This window comes from Rattus norvegicus, chromosome 1, assembly GCF_036323735.1.
Source record: "Rattus norvegicus strain BN/NHsdMcwi chromosome 1, GRCr8, whole genome shotgun sequence".
Lineage (NCBI taxonomy): Eukaryota > Metazoa > Chordata > Mammalia > Rodentia > Muridae > Rattus > Rattus norvegicus.
In genome coordinates this window covers 119247365-119264474 of record NC_086019.1, presented here as the reverse complement: position 1 = coordinate 119264474, position 17110 = coordinate 119247365, and the positions used below count along the sequence as shown (strand labels likewise).

General features: G+C 35.2%; 1 protein-coding gene and 1 long non-coding RNA gene across 15 annotated transcripts in view; one reads left to right on the top strand and one right to left on the bottom strand.

The window, feature by feature from the left end:
* Positions 1–17110, bottom strand: part of Ube3a (ubiquitin protein ligase E3A) — a 92854-nt gene that overhangs the window by 32623 nt on the left and 43121 nt on the right. For 13 of the 14 annotated variants that reach the window (XR_005487990.2, XR_005488019.2, XM_039082286.2 and 10 more), the window contains 2 exon segments: positions 5395–5678; positions 521–1767 (listed from right to left, as the gene is read on the bottom strand). Coding sequence is in view for 12 of the 14 variants with exons in the window: in XM_039082286.2 (XP_038938214.1) it covers positions 521–1767; positions 5395–5678 (1531 nt within the window). In the remaining 2 variants the exon portion in view is untranslated. 14 annotated transcript variants of the gene reach the window in all.
* On the top strand, positions 795–2488 carry LOC120097268 (uncharacterized). Its single transcript, XR_005494493.2, has 2 exons — positions 795–933; positions 2297–2488. It is a non-coding gene; the product is annotated as an uncharacterized LOC120097268 (long non-coding RNA).

Sequence of the window (17110 nt, the reverse complement as noted above, 5' to 3'; positions counted from 1 at the left end):
GTATGCACATGTGTATGCATGTGTATGCATATGTGTGTGTGTAAAGGCCAAAAGGGGGAAATATTTGTGTGGAGGTCAGAGAACGTCAAGTATTAGTGTTTGCTTTCTACCGAGACAGGGTCTGGTTATTTTTCAGTTTACATATGAGGTTAGCTTCTGAGGATTCTTCTGTCTCTACTTTCTATCTTGCTTTAGAAAGTAGTATTACAAATGGAACTATCATATCCTGTTTTACATGTGTTCAAGAAATCCAAGCGTAAGCCCTCATGTTTGCACAACAAAATGTTTATCCAGTGAGTCATCTCCCCAACCCTAGAAAATTTATTCTTGTTCAAAAGAAAATTATCATTAGACAACCAAGATACCAATATTTTTGGTAAGTAGCAACAAAGTTGGAGTAATATAAATCAGAAATGTTAACATGATTCTATCTTTTTTATTCAAAGTTAAAGAATTCACTGAAATATAACACTCTGCAGCTTTTAGTTTAAGTCCAATTTTAAATAATAGTCAAACTTACCCGGACAAGTGCATCATCTATAATATGGTCACGTCTGACTTTAAGTCTCAAATATGGATTCAACTGCTGTCCTTGAACTAGGCTGTAAAGAACAGTGATTCTTCTTTCACTGTACATGCGAATTCTATTGTCATAATACAATCCCAGATTCTTTGTGACAGCATTCAATATAAAGGGACATGTCATAAAAGAGAATTTGTTCTCTGTTTCAACTTTGAAAAAAGTATAATCTTTGTCCATTTCTAGAACATCATTCAGTGGTTCATTAATGAATTCTTCAAAGGAGATAAGTGGTTTTCGACAATCTAGAGTTTTAACGCCAATTTCGGTTTCTAGTGGATCCACTCGAGGACCTTTCTTATTTCTTCTTTCCTCTCCCAGAAGCTCCTGAAGTGTCAATTCACTGGACTCAGGTATAGGCTCTTCATCATCTTCCTCATTATGATTTGTGTCCACGTCCCCTCCCACTACATTTGCATAGTAAACCATTTTCAAACACTTTGAAGCAGCAACAATGGCATCATCATCATTCACTAGATTTCGGCTATTAAATTCATTGCTTATGACTTTGTAGGTAATAAGTTGCTGAAATGTTTCCATCATTCTCCGAATCTGGTCAGCACTGTATTTAGACCACAGCCTAATCAGTTTTCCTTGAGCTGCAAGGGGTAGCTTACTCATAGCTTTGCAAAATAACGGCAATGCCATTTCCAGATATTCAGGACTGTGGAGATTCCTATTTTCCATTACAATAATGAACAAATTGAGATAATTAGGGTCTCGAGTGTACACATTATGATATGTCAAATCACATTCCACGTTAGGTGACAGATATACAAGTGCATTCAGGAAGGCAGTTTCTATTTTTTCATCAGAGAGCAAACTGCTGTAGACCCTTCTTATAGCATCAATATCCACAGTCACATCATCAGGACCTAATTTTTGTACATTGTTGTCTCCCTGTGAGCTATCACCCATCCTTGAAGAAGATGCTTCTGAGTCTTCTTCCATAGCAGCAGCAGAACACGCAGCTTTTTCCTTTTCATCTTCATCCTTGTCTTCATCCTTCTCTTGAAGAGATTTCAATTCCTCCTTAGTGTGCTGTTTGACTTTCCGAAAGCTCTGAACCAGTGCCTCAGCACTAGAAAATATTCTTCCAATTACACGAATTAAAGGGGAGTAATCCTCTCTCTCCCTACAAAATTCATAAATTTCATATACTTTCTCTTCAGTTAGGTAGTCCACCTCTAGAAAATGGAAAGAAAAAGAACATTTATTATTATAATATACATGTTTATTTTGTTATAATTTTTACTGAACAAATAAAATATCTAAACATTCTGAATTTGATTTAGAATTTTTAAAAAAATGTAATTTACTTATTAACACCCTAAAATCACCAGCTCCTTTTTTATTTAAGTAATCCCAACAACCTCACCCTTTCTTTGGCACTCATTCAACATATAATTATTAATTATGCATTGGTAATTTAAGACTTGCCTTGTAACCGAGACATGTACTGGTATGTAACATTTATTGTAGATATGAACAAATATATATATTTATCATTTCATCACTGTACTTTATTACAACCTTACCGAAAAGCTACTATGCTAATAACCTAAAATCATTTTCCTTTACATTGTTCTCAAAAAACTAAGGAGGCAAGGTTTTACAAGGTTTCCTCAACCCCTTCATTTGCAATCAACTCTTTCTATACTTTTGTATATCGTAAAATCAAACTGACTCATGTTATGTATTCTTCATTTCTTCCAGAGTTTTCATTCTGAAGCTGAGAAAAAGATATTACTACTCAAGTAAACTCTACTGAAGTTAAAACTGCTACTACAGCTACTACTACCTATGACCATTATTTGGGTTCTAATAACTCTTAACAGAGCAACTAGAAATTATTACAGTCATTCAAAAACAAATAAAAGGAAGAAGCTAAGAGAGTAAAGACCACAAGCACCAAAATTCATATCTATTTTTCTCCCAGGAACAGATTTGGACCATAAATCTCCTAGCTTAGGGAAATTACTTTCAACAAAGGCTTTACCATTTCGTTAACAAAACAAAAGATATTTTATCTAATTGGGAAAAGATGACATTTTATATACTAAAGTCTTACAAATTAATATATTTATCAAATAATAATGCTGAAGCCAAACTTAATCTCTTTCATCAAAGAGTAGCACACTAGAATTATTAAATTAAACATTGAAGGTAGTTTAATTTTTTTATTTACATTGACAATATATCCCATACATTGATAATATGTCTAACACATAAATATCTTTACTATGATTGGTACATTTATTAAAGGTACCTATTCAACAGTAAGAGACAATATAAAATTCAAGTCCTCATTAATAGAATGGCTTCCAAAACATAAACCACAAAGCACTGAACTGTATATACTACAAAACTGATCTATGGACTGTTCTAGAGTATTGACACTTACTTATTTTATGATCTTCAATTCTTTGTTTCAAAAAATGCTCTATTTACTTATTAGGGGTGATGAAGCTATGGAGTTGAATGGATAACTGAATGAGTTCATTTTCTCCTTCTATACTGTGAGTCCCAGGCATGAAACTCAGTTACATGTACCTAGCTGAGGCAGCATGGCAATCCAAGTTCAATTCTTTAGTCTACTAAGAAATGTAAGAAAACACTAACATGGAGCTGATTTCTCATTATTCTAATGGAAAAAAATTATGGTATCTTCTTTGACCATTTCTCTTAACTATAACCAAAACACAGAATCTATCTATAATGAATAAACAGCCTGTTAGAAGATAATGTTTTATCTCCCTATCACTAAATTATAAAATTGGTTGGAAAGTGCATGTTCTACATATAGAACAATAAATATACATCCTGCCTGAAGGAGAATAACACTCTGGATCCACACACCATTGACTTGCAATGTCTTCTTTCAGAGCACATTCATCAAATGACACTGACATCTAGGAATACAAACTACTATTAATCAATACTTTTTCCAGGTAGTACTCGACTTAAAATGTTTAAAATGTTTATCTCTATCATCTGTCTGTCTGTCTGTCTCTGTCTATCTCTGTCTCTATCTGTCTTTCTCTCTTTCCCTCCCTCCCTCCCTCAGCCCCACCCCCTCTCTCTGTGTGTGTGTGTGTGTGTGTGTGTGTGTGTGTGTGTGTGTAAAGCAATGCAATAGAAATAAAAAACGTTATAATCTGGTTATCAACAAACAGGTAAGTAAAGAAACATTTTTTAAGATTCACCTGTACATTTTAATATGTGTGTTTTTGAAAACTGTTTGAGACATGGCTTCACATAGTATAAACAGACATATTGGAAATCAACACGGTCCTTCCTGAGAATCTGGACTACAATGCCACTAAACTCAGGTCCAAAACACTCTTAAAACATAACATTTTATACCATAAACAGTTTCATGCAAGAACAGATTTGTGATACACTAATTGATACCTACATATTTAATTAAAATTCAACAAATATATAATTATCATAATGAGAAATTAAGTATGATTAAGCCTGTGTAATTCCTAATTCAAAAATATTAAAGTAAATAAGTAAAGGCAATAAAATTTGGAGTGATCCACAAAAACAAGATGTGTAAAAAAGAAGCATACATGGGCTATAACTAGATAAATATACCAATTATATACTATATTTTTCCAGTTAGTCACATTCAACCATGGTGAAATATTATATTTCATTTACTGTTACTCTGTGATGTTCACTCTGTCGTAGAAACATGTATAATTGAGACATTGCAGCTTCTACATTCAAAATATTGATACCATTCACCTACTTATCTACAATGTGAACAAATTCATGAAATAGGACTGGTGTAGCCAAACTGAATAAATTATTTTTCTGATTTTTCTTTAGTTCAATTGTGAAACTAACATGAAATTCTAATATAATTTCATTTCACTAATTCCTTTAAACATGTTTCAAGTGACAGGGGCTAATCCGTAGCAATGTGAAACATTCAATTACCTTATTGCTAGTTGATAATTACTTCTATTAAGAAAAAAATAGACTGAAGAATCAATGAGGGAAAATAGAAGTTTTAAGAACTTTCGAAACATAGGACTATTTTTAAAAGACTAGATGCATTGGGGACCTAGCTCAGTTGGTAGTGCTTATCTTTCATTCATGAGATCTCCCTCAGTACCATATAAACAAAGTATGGGAATGTAAACCTTTAATTTCATTACTAGGAAAGTAGAAGCAAGAGAATTAAAAATATAAGAACAGTGTCACCTATCTTGAGCAAAACAAAAAGAAACAAAGCCCCACAAAAGCTGAGTAAATATTGGTAGGTTAGATCCCTAAGCAGTATGAGTACACCAAGTTCCTGAGGTAGAGAGCAGTATGTAAAAAGAAAATGTTAGAAGGAAAAAAATATATTATTCAGATAACTATTGCAAAATTTTACCCTGCTTTCTAAAAAAGGAAAACAAAGACTACCTTATACCTTATATTTGTATTTCTCCTTCTTTTACCACAGCCCCTGTAGTTCTGGACCTGATACCAGGTATTTACTGCAAATGCAATACATGTAGTAGATTTTTATGACCTAATAAGATATTAGCTACAATACAATCATTACAAATTGAGTTCAATCATTATCATATTAATTTTTAGAGTATAATCTGCTTCTGACAACTTCTGTATCAGTAAATATAAGAATAAAATATAAAGTAACTAAATACCTGTCTTTACCACACTTAAAAACAGTGGCTTTACTATACTATGATATCTTCAGGTTATAAAAACGCAAAAACCCAAAAACCACAAATTTAAATCTCTGAAATAGCTTTCAATTAACCATTTTGAATTTAAATATAGTCTCTTACCTTTAAACTCTTCCTTCTTGTTCATTTTTATCTCTGAGTTGTTAGATGCACCTTTTGAGTTCTCAAGGTAAGCTGAGCTTGCTCCTTTCTTGGAGGGATGAGGATCACAGAGTTTTGCATTAATTTTATAAAGCTCAAGAGCTTTAATAGCTGCTGCATTGTTATCCATACGAAGAAAAGTTGGACAGGAAGCACAGAACTCATTCGTGCAGGCCTCATTTCCACAGCCCTCAGTTAACTGATGGTAGTAGCGCTCTATTAGATGCTTTGCAGCTGCTCGCTTCCTGTACCAGACATTCAAACAATAAGCACAGTGATTAGTATAGCTCAGAAACAAAGCCCAACAGATAAGACAAAAGTTAGCTAAGCAATACAGCAATAAACTATTTAGATGTACAAACTGGAAATTGACTATTACCTCTCAAAGTGTTAATTAGTGAAATAAACACTTTCTAAAAAACCATAATAAGTATGTCAGCTTACAAAATTATTTTAACATGGTAGACTTTTCTTTGGCTTAAAAAAAGATAAGCTAAGGTGATGGTGTATGACCCTTAAACTGTATACCAGAACAACAAAAACAATAAAAACAGTAAGTTTACTATTACATCTGCATAGCAACTTTCCTTTTCATTATATATAAAAATCACTAATTCATAGTTCCAAATACTTGACTTCTGGTTAATATCAAATTTCTAGAGTTTATTTTTTCCCTCAATTAATAATCATGGGAGATTTAACAGTGCTTCACAAATTAACTATCTAAATCTCGTATTATGCCGAGAGAGAAGCACTAAGGCATATGACCTTGAACCCATACTTGTCACTAACCCTCTTCATTAGTTCTTATCCTAGGAAAGATAAAGTTTTTATTAGGGGAAACTCATATTCATCAACCTTATCCATGAAAATTAACATTTGATTAAGATATTTTTCATGTAAAGTAACCAATACAATTTAAGAAATAAATTATTTTACCAAACAAGTAATTGTTCTACATAATCTAAATCTAAAATTCTATTCTTTGAGATTACTGCAAAATTTAAGTAGAATTGAATATTTGGTCCACAGTAGTATAATTCAAAGCAATTTTTTTGGATCTATACAAGCATTGGACCTGCAAGTAGAAAGAATTCACCTAATTCCATTCTAAAACTTCATGCCATAATTTTAGATAGAACTAAGAGGCTAATGGCACTAGAGATAAACAAATAAGCACTGATAAGTGACTTTAGAGTCATTCTTTGCATGAAAGGTACTTATATTTAGAAATATTCCCTATATATTTACCACTCATAGTGTAAAGCCTGATGACTCAAGTTTGATCCCTGGATCCCACTTGGGGAAAGGAGAGAACTAATTACCACAAGTTGTCCTCTGACCTCTAAACACACCAAAACTTATGCCCAGTCACATATATCTACAGAAAATAAATGTAATAAAGTTTAAAATGTATCATGGAAGTAAGATATGCCACATATAGGAAAAGGTCATCAAAAGGAAGATATATTTCCTTATTATTTATAGAAACTACCATGCCTAACAATAGCAATCTGCTTCAATATACTGACAGCATGTACCAAGTAAAATAATTACCAACAGCCTTCCTATTATTTCCTTAACACAAGCCAGTGACCAAGTTATAAATGTAGTATGATTCTGTTTCAAAATATTAAATATTTTTCTAAATAATTAAGTTAATTCTTGCATGCTTTTCATCCTAACTACTTTATTTTCTATTACTATGTACTTAAACAATAAAAATTTCTAAGTGTCAGTAGGGAAGTTTCAACTTCATCTATATGATCTGAATGGGGCCAGATTGTTCAGGTTCATGAACAGGATCTGTAACTGAGCGAACTACTTACTTAGCCTTTCTGTGTCTCAGCTTCCTCATCCTTAGGATGGTGGTATATTTCAGAATTCTCATGATTTAAGAATTACAAGTGCTTAGACTATTTCGGTAGATTTTGGAAGAGGTAGGAAGAAAAACAGGAGGTGAAGATGAACAAAATGCATTGTATCATATATGAAATTCTAAAATAATTAATGGAATAGTATACCTGCTTAAGAAAAAAATATTACTTGTTAAATACTAAGCCCTATTGGTAAATGTCAGACACGATTGCAATTGCTGCAATTTCTATCATTTGCACACGTATATGACTTGGCCAAGAGAACTCACATTCCACTAAATCTCAGAGGAATGACATATGAAGCCACACGTGTGACAAAACTAAAATCTAGGCTTGACTCCAAAATTTGAAAGTTTAGTACTACTAAAGGAGAGATAGCAGAGTAAATGCTTGTAACTGACTAGCTTCTTTGCACCTAGTTACAAATAGCAGCCCACTAATAATAGTAATAATAATATTAAGTAAACAGAGGTCATAATAAAACCTCCAAAATACTCATAGAATCAACCATATTAAGTTGACTAACTTGGTTAATATGGGTTGATTAATATAAGTTAATTAATAGGTTAATATGGTTGGTTAAATAATATGATTAATCAACCATGTTAGTGATAATAAACTATTCTTTTCTCCATTATATATGATATACACTTGAATGCCAAATTCAGGGCATACAGATTCATTCAGGACATGTAAAAAGCCTCTAAACTTGGAAACATATATACAAATAATATAGCTTTTGATAACCTCCCAATGTTAATCCATAACATAAAAGTCACTAAATTATAGCTCATATGCCAAATCTACTATGTTTTACAGTTGAAGTTTAGAATATTTTGTATTCTTAAATCATTAAAAAATATTTTGTTTCATGTGTGAAAACTGCATAAAACTTAAATTTTTATGTCCATAATTTCTTATGTAACATAGTAAATTTCAAGTATTATAAATTTTCGGTGTGGACTCTATCATATTGGATCTAGCCAAAAGTAAAATATTTTGTCAACTTAAAATGAATTCCTTGTACATGCCAGTGAAACTTTCATCTAATTATCTGGCCTCCTTATTTTCACTTTGCGCTCAGAAGATGAATAAGGTTTTCTTCTTAAGTATTACTTTAACAAAAAGAGGCTGGGGAAAAGAAAGGAGCATAAAAGAAAAAGAGGAAAATAAAATCGGGAAATGAAGTGAATCCCTTTCTTGATATTCATAACCAAACTCTACGAAGAGGAGGTACCAGTTACTTTTGTCTATCACATTCAACTGACTTTTCTTGCAAATCCAAATACAATATATTGATTTCTTAAATAAAATTATGCCTTTCTTATTTAGTTCATAATAAGAATCAAGTGACAGTGTTCCTCTATAAACGATAGTTCCCACTTGTTTATTGCTTTCTAAGAAGCAAGGCCATTAAAAGGATTCTACAGAGACTGATAGGAGCAGATGCAAAGACCCCAGTCAAACCCTGAGAGCCTGAAGAGTCCTGCTGAAGAGGGAAGTAAGACTGTAGGAGCCAGATGGGTCAAGGACACCAAAACAACAAAGCCCACAGAATCAACTCAGTTGAGCTCATAGGGGTTAACAGAGACTAAAGCAAAAATCAGGGAGCCTGAATGAGTCTGACAAAGATCTTCGGCTTGTACGTTAAACTTTTGTAGCTTGGTATCCTTATAGGACAACTATCAGCAGAAGTAAGGGATGCCTCTGACACTCTTGCCTGCTTCTGAGAACCTTCTCATCCTAAATGGCTTGCCTTGTTTAGCCTTTATGGGAGGATAGGTGCCTAATCTTATTGAAACTTGTTGTTATGCCAGGTTTGATTGATATCCATGGGAGCCTGCTTTAAATGAAGGGAAAGAGGAGGGTAATGGATCTGTAGGTTGAGGGGAGGTAGGAAGAAGGGACTGAGAGGAGTGCAAAGAGAAGAAAATGCAGTCAGGATGTAACATATGAAAGAATTAATTAACAACTGATGTTTTCCGCAAATGATAATAAAAGGAAAAATAATTTTCAGTGTTCTCAGTAGCACTAATAACATTATTTGCTGCTTCCTAAATTAATTTCTAGATACCTCAATACTTAGAAATAGAAAGTAAATTATAATAAAACTAATAAAGTTGTAAGATAATTATAACTGTATACAGATAACATCAAGGAGATTATATACTAAAAGAATAAAGAATTTTCATATAAGTAGTTCAGCATGGGAATCAAAAACAATGAAATGGCTACCATAAAAACAAGAAACATAAGTAGAAAAATTAAAGAGATAACAAAGAACATGACTTATTCAAAGTGTCTTTTTTAAAAAAATAAGCAGTATAAAAACATGGAGATTTGACAAAATAGGTAAGAAACATAAATAGCCTAAGACTCAATTAATCCATGCATAGGCTAATAAGTACTGCTTCATGTTTTTCATAGGTAAATGTCTCAATATTTTATAAAGGGTTTTATAAAGAATGTACCTTTATAAAATCACTAATCCTACAAGGAATGGTGGCATATGCTTATAATCATAGCATCTGAGGCAGAAAGACCTTGAGTTTAAAGTAATTATGAACTCTGTGTGGAGGAATCAGAAAAACAAATATTATAACCTGCCACAAAATTGTTTTTAATGTAGGAAAGTGTCAAGAGTGAACAATGTGATCTCAAAAAGACCAGAAATATTCATAACACAGTTAAAATCAGTATAAGATAGGACCTATTGGGGGCTGGAGAGATGGCTCAGTGGTTAGGAGCACTGACTGCTCTTCCAGAGGTCCTGAGTTCAATTCCCAGCAACCACATGGTGGCTCACAACCATCTGTAACAGGATCCGATGCTCCTTTCTGGCGTGTCTGAAGACAGCATATAGTAAACTCACATACATAAAATAAATAAATCTTTGAAAAATAAGTAAAGAAAAGATAGGATCTACTGAAGTGCTATCAAATCACATATCACAAGGCTGATAGGACAAATATGACAATTAGTACCAGAAACCACGTGAAAGGCCACTATATATAAAACAAGGCAAGTTTCTTTCTTTTTTTTTTTATTATTAACTTGAGTATTTCTTATATACATTTCGAGTGTTATTCCCTTTCCCGGTTTCCGGGCAAACATCCCCCCCCACTTCCTTATGGGTTTTCCCCTCCCAACCCTCCCCCCATTGCCGCCCTCCCCCCATAGACCAGTTCACTGGGGGTTCAGTCTTAGCAGGACCCAGGACTTTCCCTTCCACTGGTGCTCTTACTAGGATATTCATTGCTACCTATGAGGTCAGAGTCCAGGGTCAGTCCATGTATAGTCTTTAGGTAGTGGCTTAGTCCCTGGAAGCTCTGGTTGCTTGGCATTGTTGTACATATGGGGTCCCGAGCCCCTTCAAGCTCGTCCAGTTCTTTCTCTGATTCCTTCAACAGGGGTCCTATTCTCACTTCAGTGGTTTGCTGCTGGCATTCGCCTCTGTATTTGCTGTATTCTGGCTGTGTCTCTCAGGAACGATCTACATCCGGCTCCTGTCGGTCTACACTTCTTTGACAAGGCAAGATAGATAGATGGATTGATAGATGGATGGATAAATACTAAAAATGCTTTATCTTTACAACCCAATGATCAAGTGCTAATAGTCTTCTATGGCCTAACACAGTAGAAATCTGAGCACACAGGAGCTTGATTCAGAGAGAAATAAAAAAAAAAAAAAAAAAGAATTCAGAGCCAGCACAGGCTATAGACATCTTGTCTGGGAAAAAGAAGCATGGAACAAATAAAGTACCTACTAATGATTTACTAAAAAAAATAAATGTAAACAACAAATTAAATAACAATCTCAATAATACATTTATCAGTCAAAAATCTCACATGGTATTTGCTGGTGAAGAGTTCAAGATAAAAATTAGTCCATTTCACGAATTGTATTAACAAAATAAGACTAAAAATTAATCAATACCAGAGGCTAGAGTGATAGCTCACTGGTCAAAAGCACTAGCTGTTTTTTCAGAGGAACCAAGTTCAGTTCCTATCATGATGTCAGGAGGATCATAAAACTGCCAGTTCCTCCAGTTTCAGGGCATTTAATGCCACAGGCACCCACACACTATATATAACATAAATACACATACATATATTAAATCTAAATACAGACAAAACCAATGCATAAAACACTTTGACAAAGCAGAACACACATCCTTGCTAACAACTCATTACTTAAAAGAAATCTTATGAAGAAGAAAATAGGCTTTCATGTCTTAGCAGTTTAATAGGAATGATTTTTTGTCCAGGGAATCCAGGTTTGACTCTCAACACCAACAAATTGGTATGCAGTCAGTTGTAACACCTGGGGGAGTTATGCACTTATCTGGTCTCCATGGGCACCAGCTACATGTGGCGCATACATATATGCAGGCAAAGCATATATACACATAAGATAAATTTTAAAAAGAGGAAGGGGAAGAGAAGGAGAAATATCTACTCTCACCACCTCTAAATAGTAAAGCACAAATCCAGTCATAGCTATCAGATAAAAAAAAGATAAAAATATAAAGGGACATTTGGAATAAGATGCAGGGCTATAGGCTGCTAACATGATAAGTAAATGAAAACAGCCAGAGGATTATCAAAGGGTAAATTCAAATTCTAAGAGATGAAGAATATTGGAAATCACAAAAGTGATACTGCAACAACTGAGAAACAGAGAAAAGACTGCAGCAAAAATGAAAAGCAGCAAATGGCTTCAGCCAAACTAAACTGGTAGTGATAAGGGATATCTCATCTATAAGGTAAGACAAGAGGGACTAAAAAGTACTCAGTCTTGATCACAGAACAAGCAAGAATCCTCATGAAAAACTGGAGGTTTTGGCATGACACTGACTTATTCTAAGTCAGCACCGGAGAGGGAAAAATCCAGTTTATAACTGCATTCTGAGTTCTGAGGAACTAGTCAGGGACCTACATCTATTTGAGAACAAACTATCACGGGGGTTGAAAAACATAAACAATCACCAAGTAAGGAAAATGGGGGAAGTCTTGCATAGTCTATGGGTGGGAAGACAGCTGAGAAAGGTAGACATGGAGTAGAGACTTGAATGCAAAAAAGTTGAGAAACTCAAAGTAGACAAGGCTTGAAGAGCACTGTGTCAATTAACCAGCACCTCTGTGACAAGGATCCAACCCTACAACATGGAGAATAAAGTATCAAGCCCATCCATATTCATGGGCAGCTCAACCTACAAAATTGGCTTGTCTGTCATGAGGTTTGCTGCCTACAGTAATTGACAAATCTGAAGGTAAGGTCTAGTGGAGAAACTGATTGCAGCTGTCTGATACCCCTGGCAGTATGCTTACCACAGGCAGGATCTAAAAGTACAGAGAACAATTTTCAAGAACAAATAATGCCTATCTATCTATCTATCTATCTATCTATCTATCTATTTGGATTTCCCTCATTTTAAAGCAGAATTGGGAGACAGCCTGTGGCTTGGAAATAACCAATTAAGATAGAAAAGCTGGAAAATCAACTAAGATAGAAAAGCTGGAAAATCCCTTAAGAAAATAATGAATGAGTGAATGAATAAATGAATACATAAATAGGTGAAAATAAAAAAAAATTAAAAATCCCTAGGCCATATACAGCAAAAATCAGCAAGCAAAGACACTGGTATTCAAAAACACTGAAAATCTCAACTCAAAAACAATTGTCTAAGACATCTGAGCTTTGACTAGTTTAAATCAGCACCAGCCTCAATAACTGGTCTGGAATATTAGGAGATGCAGAAGATATTACTCTAATACACTTTCTTTTACTCATTGCTTTAGACTTTATTTTTTGTAAGACTATTATTTATTTACTATTCTATTAATTTTATTTTGTTTCCTTGCATTACTTACCATTTGTTCCATTCCCGTTTTCCTTAGTAATCTTCTACATTTTCTTTTCATTTAAATTTGCTTCCCAATTTTTCCTGCCGAGACTTTTTTTCATTAAGGTACTATTTCTAATTTGAACCAAAAAATTTTTTAACTTCTTTTATCATTATTCTAAACACTTTTTAATGATGCTATAAAAGCTGGCATCAATAAATTTAAAATCTATTTCTAAAAAATGGTTTGGTTTTACTGTATGTGTTACAGGTTTCTTTCCTCCTTTGAATAGTTCTAAGGATTGAAAACTCAACGGAAGGCTAATTACAAACAAAATTAGAAAACATATCAATCTGGACAAGTGTACAAATTACAACACAGAAGCAAACAAAACATTAAAAATGAAAAAGTTATTTCAAAAGATCTGCATTTAAGAACGAATAAAAAGATGCTAAACTGGTCGAAATCTTGTTCAAAGAATTCTGAAGTACAACATGTACAAGAAATTGATATGAGTGGTAGGAGGGAGAATAATGGAAGTGAATAAAATGAAAAATGTCACTGGAAACTATAAACAATAGGACAAATCAAATACAAGACAGAACAGCAGGAATCGCAAATAAATCTTTATTCAAACACACCACAACACTGCAAGTAAACAAAACCAAACCCTTTAGGATATGATAAAAAATAAACTGAAGAATACATGAAGCAGAAGGAACTAAAAGGCACTAAAACAAAGTGAATGAAATAAAAGCAAAAAAACTGTTAAACCTGGAAAAAGAAATGAACATCTATACAGAAAGATGCTTAAAACCCAAATAAGTCATAGCCAGAAAGGACTGCTCCTTAGCACACTGTACTTCAAATCCTAACACTACAAAGAAAATAAAAGTATGAACATACTAACAAAGGCAAATTCACTGTAAAAATCCAAACTCTGACCAGAAAAAATTAAAGATAAAAATCTTTTTGGTGATGATTACTATATCCAAAGTCGTCTTTTAAATCTAATATAAAAACTTTCCGAGGCAGGCATAACATAAAGGCACTCATGACCATGAAACTACACTATCCACTTTTTTTATTGGTTATTTCTTTATTCACATTTCAAATGTTATCCCCTTTCCCGGTTTCCCCTCCAGAACACCCCAATCCGATACCCCCTTTCCCTACTTCTATAAAACTGCTCCCATACCAACTCATACACTCCCTCCCACTCTGGCATCCCCTTACACTGGGGCATTGAGTCTTCCCAGGACCAAGGGCTTCTCTTCCCATTGATGTCCAACAAGGACATCCTTTGCTACAGATGTAGCTGGAGCTATGTGTACTATTTGGTAGGTGGTTTAGAGATCTGGGGGTTCTGGCTGGTTGATATTATTGTTCTTCCTATGTGCTTACAAACACTCCTTAAGCTCCTTCAGTACTTTCTCTAACTCCTCAATTGAAGGCCCTATTCTCAGTCCAATGGTTAGCTCAAAACATCCTCCTCTGTATTTGTCAGGCTCTAGCAGAGCTTCTCCGGTGACCGTTATCAGGCTACTGACAGCATGGCTTCTTGGCTTTAGGAACTGACTGCGTTTGGTGGCTGCATATGGTATTGCTCCCCAGGTGGAACAGTATCTGGATGGCATTTCTTCAGTCTTTACTTCACAATTTGTTCTCATATTTCCTCCTGTGAGTATGTTTTGATCCCTTCTAAGGACTGAAGCAACCACACTTTGGTCTTCCTTCTTTTTGAGCTTCATGTGGTCTGTGAATTGTATCTTGGGTATTCTGAGCTTTTCTATCAATATCCACTTATCACTGAGTACACACCATGTGTTCTTTTGTGACTGAGTTACATCACTCAGGATATCTTCTACATCCATCTGTTTCCCCAAGAATTTCATGAAGTCATTGTTTTAAATACCTGAGTAGTACATTTCATTATGTAAATGTACATTTTCTGTACCATTCCTTTACTTTAGGTCATCTTGGTTGTTTCCAGCCAAGGGTGCTATGAACACAGTGGAGCATGTGTCCTTGTTATATGTTGGAGTATCATTTGGGAATATGCCTGGGAGAGGTATAGCTGGGTCCTCAGGTAGAATTATGTCCAACTTTCTGAGGAACTCCAGACTGATTTGCACAGTGGTTGTACCAGCTTACAGTCTCACCAGAAATGAAGGAGCATTCTTCTTTCTCCACATCCTCACCAGCATCTGCTGTCACCTGAGCTTTTGACCGTAGCCATTCTGACTAGTGTGCAGTGGAACCTCAGGATTGTTTTGATTTGCATTTCCCTGATGATTAAGGATGTTGAACATTTCTTTAGGTGCTTTACAGTCATTCAATATTCCTCAGTTGAGAATTCTTATTTTTTTATCTTAGTACCCAATTCTTAATAAGGTTATTTGATTCTCTGGAGTCGAACTTGTTAAGTTCCTTGTATATATTTGATATTAGCCCTCTATTGGATGTAGGAATGGTAAAGATCTTTTCCCAATCTGCTGGTTGCCATCTTGTCCTATTGGCGGTGTCCTTTGCCTTACAGAAGCTTTTCAAGTCTATGAGGTCCCATTTGTCAATTCCTGATCTTAAAGCATAAGCCACTGATGTTATGTTCAGGAAATTTTCCCATGTCCCCGTGTTCGAGGCTCTTCCCCACTTTCTCTTCTATTAGTGTCACTGTATCTGGTTTGATGTGGAAGTCCTTACTACACTTGGACTTGAGCTTTGTAGAAGGTGATTAAGAATAGATCGATTTTGCTGGTGAGGATGTGGAGAAAGAGGAACACTCCTCCATTGTTGGTGGGATTGCAGACTGGTACAACCATTCTGGAAATCAGTCTGGAGAATCCTCAGAAAATTGGACATTGAACTGCCTGAGGATCCAGCTATACCTCTCTTGGGGATATACCCAAAAGATGCCCCAACATATAAAAAAGACACGTGCTCCACTATGTTCATTGCAGCCTTATTCATAATAGCCAGAAGCTGGAAAGAACCCAGATGCCCTTCAACAGAGGAATGGATACAGAAAATGTGGTACATCTACACAATGGAATATTACTCAGCTATCAAAAACAACGACTTTATGAAATTCGTAGGCAAATGGTTGGAACTGGAAAACATCATCCTGAGTGAGCTAACCCAATCACAGAAAGACATACATGGTATGCACTCATTGATAAGTGGCTATTAGCCCAAATGCTTGAATTACCCTAGATGCCTAGAGCAAATGAAACTCAAGACAGATGATCAAAATGTGAATGCTTCACTCCTTCTTTAAAAGGGGAACAAGAATACCCTTGGCAGGGAAGAGAGAGGCAAAGATTAAAACAGAGACTGAAGGAACACCCATTCAGAGTCTGCCCCACATGTGGCCCATACATATATAGCCACCCAATTAGACAAGATGGATGAAGCAAAGAAGTGCAGACCTACAGGAGCTGGATGTAGATCGCTCCTAAGAGACACAGCCAGAATACAGCAAATACAGAGGCGAATGCCAGCAGCAAACCACTGAACTGAGAATAGGACCCCCGTTGAAGGAATCAGAGAAAGAACTGGAAGAGCTTGAAGGGGCTCGAGACTCCATATGTACAACAATGCCAAGCAACCAGAGCTTCCAGGGACTAAGCCCCTACCCAAAGACTATACATGGACTGACCCTGGACTCTGACCTCATAGGTAGCAATGCATATCCTAGTAAGAGCACCAGTGGAAGGGGAAGCCCTGGGTCCTGCTAAGACTGAACCCCCAGTGAACTAGACTGGTGGGGGGAGGGCGGCAATGGGGGGAGGGTTGGGAGGGGAACACCCATAAGGAAGGGGAGGGGGGAGGGGGATGTTTGCCCGGATACCGGGAAAGGGAATAACACTTGAAATGTATATAAGAAATACTCAAGTTAATAAAAAAAATAATATAGAAATAAAAAAAAAAAGAATAGATCGATTTGCATTTTT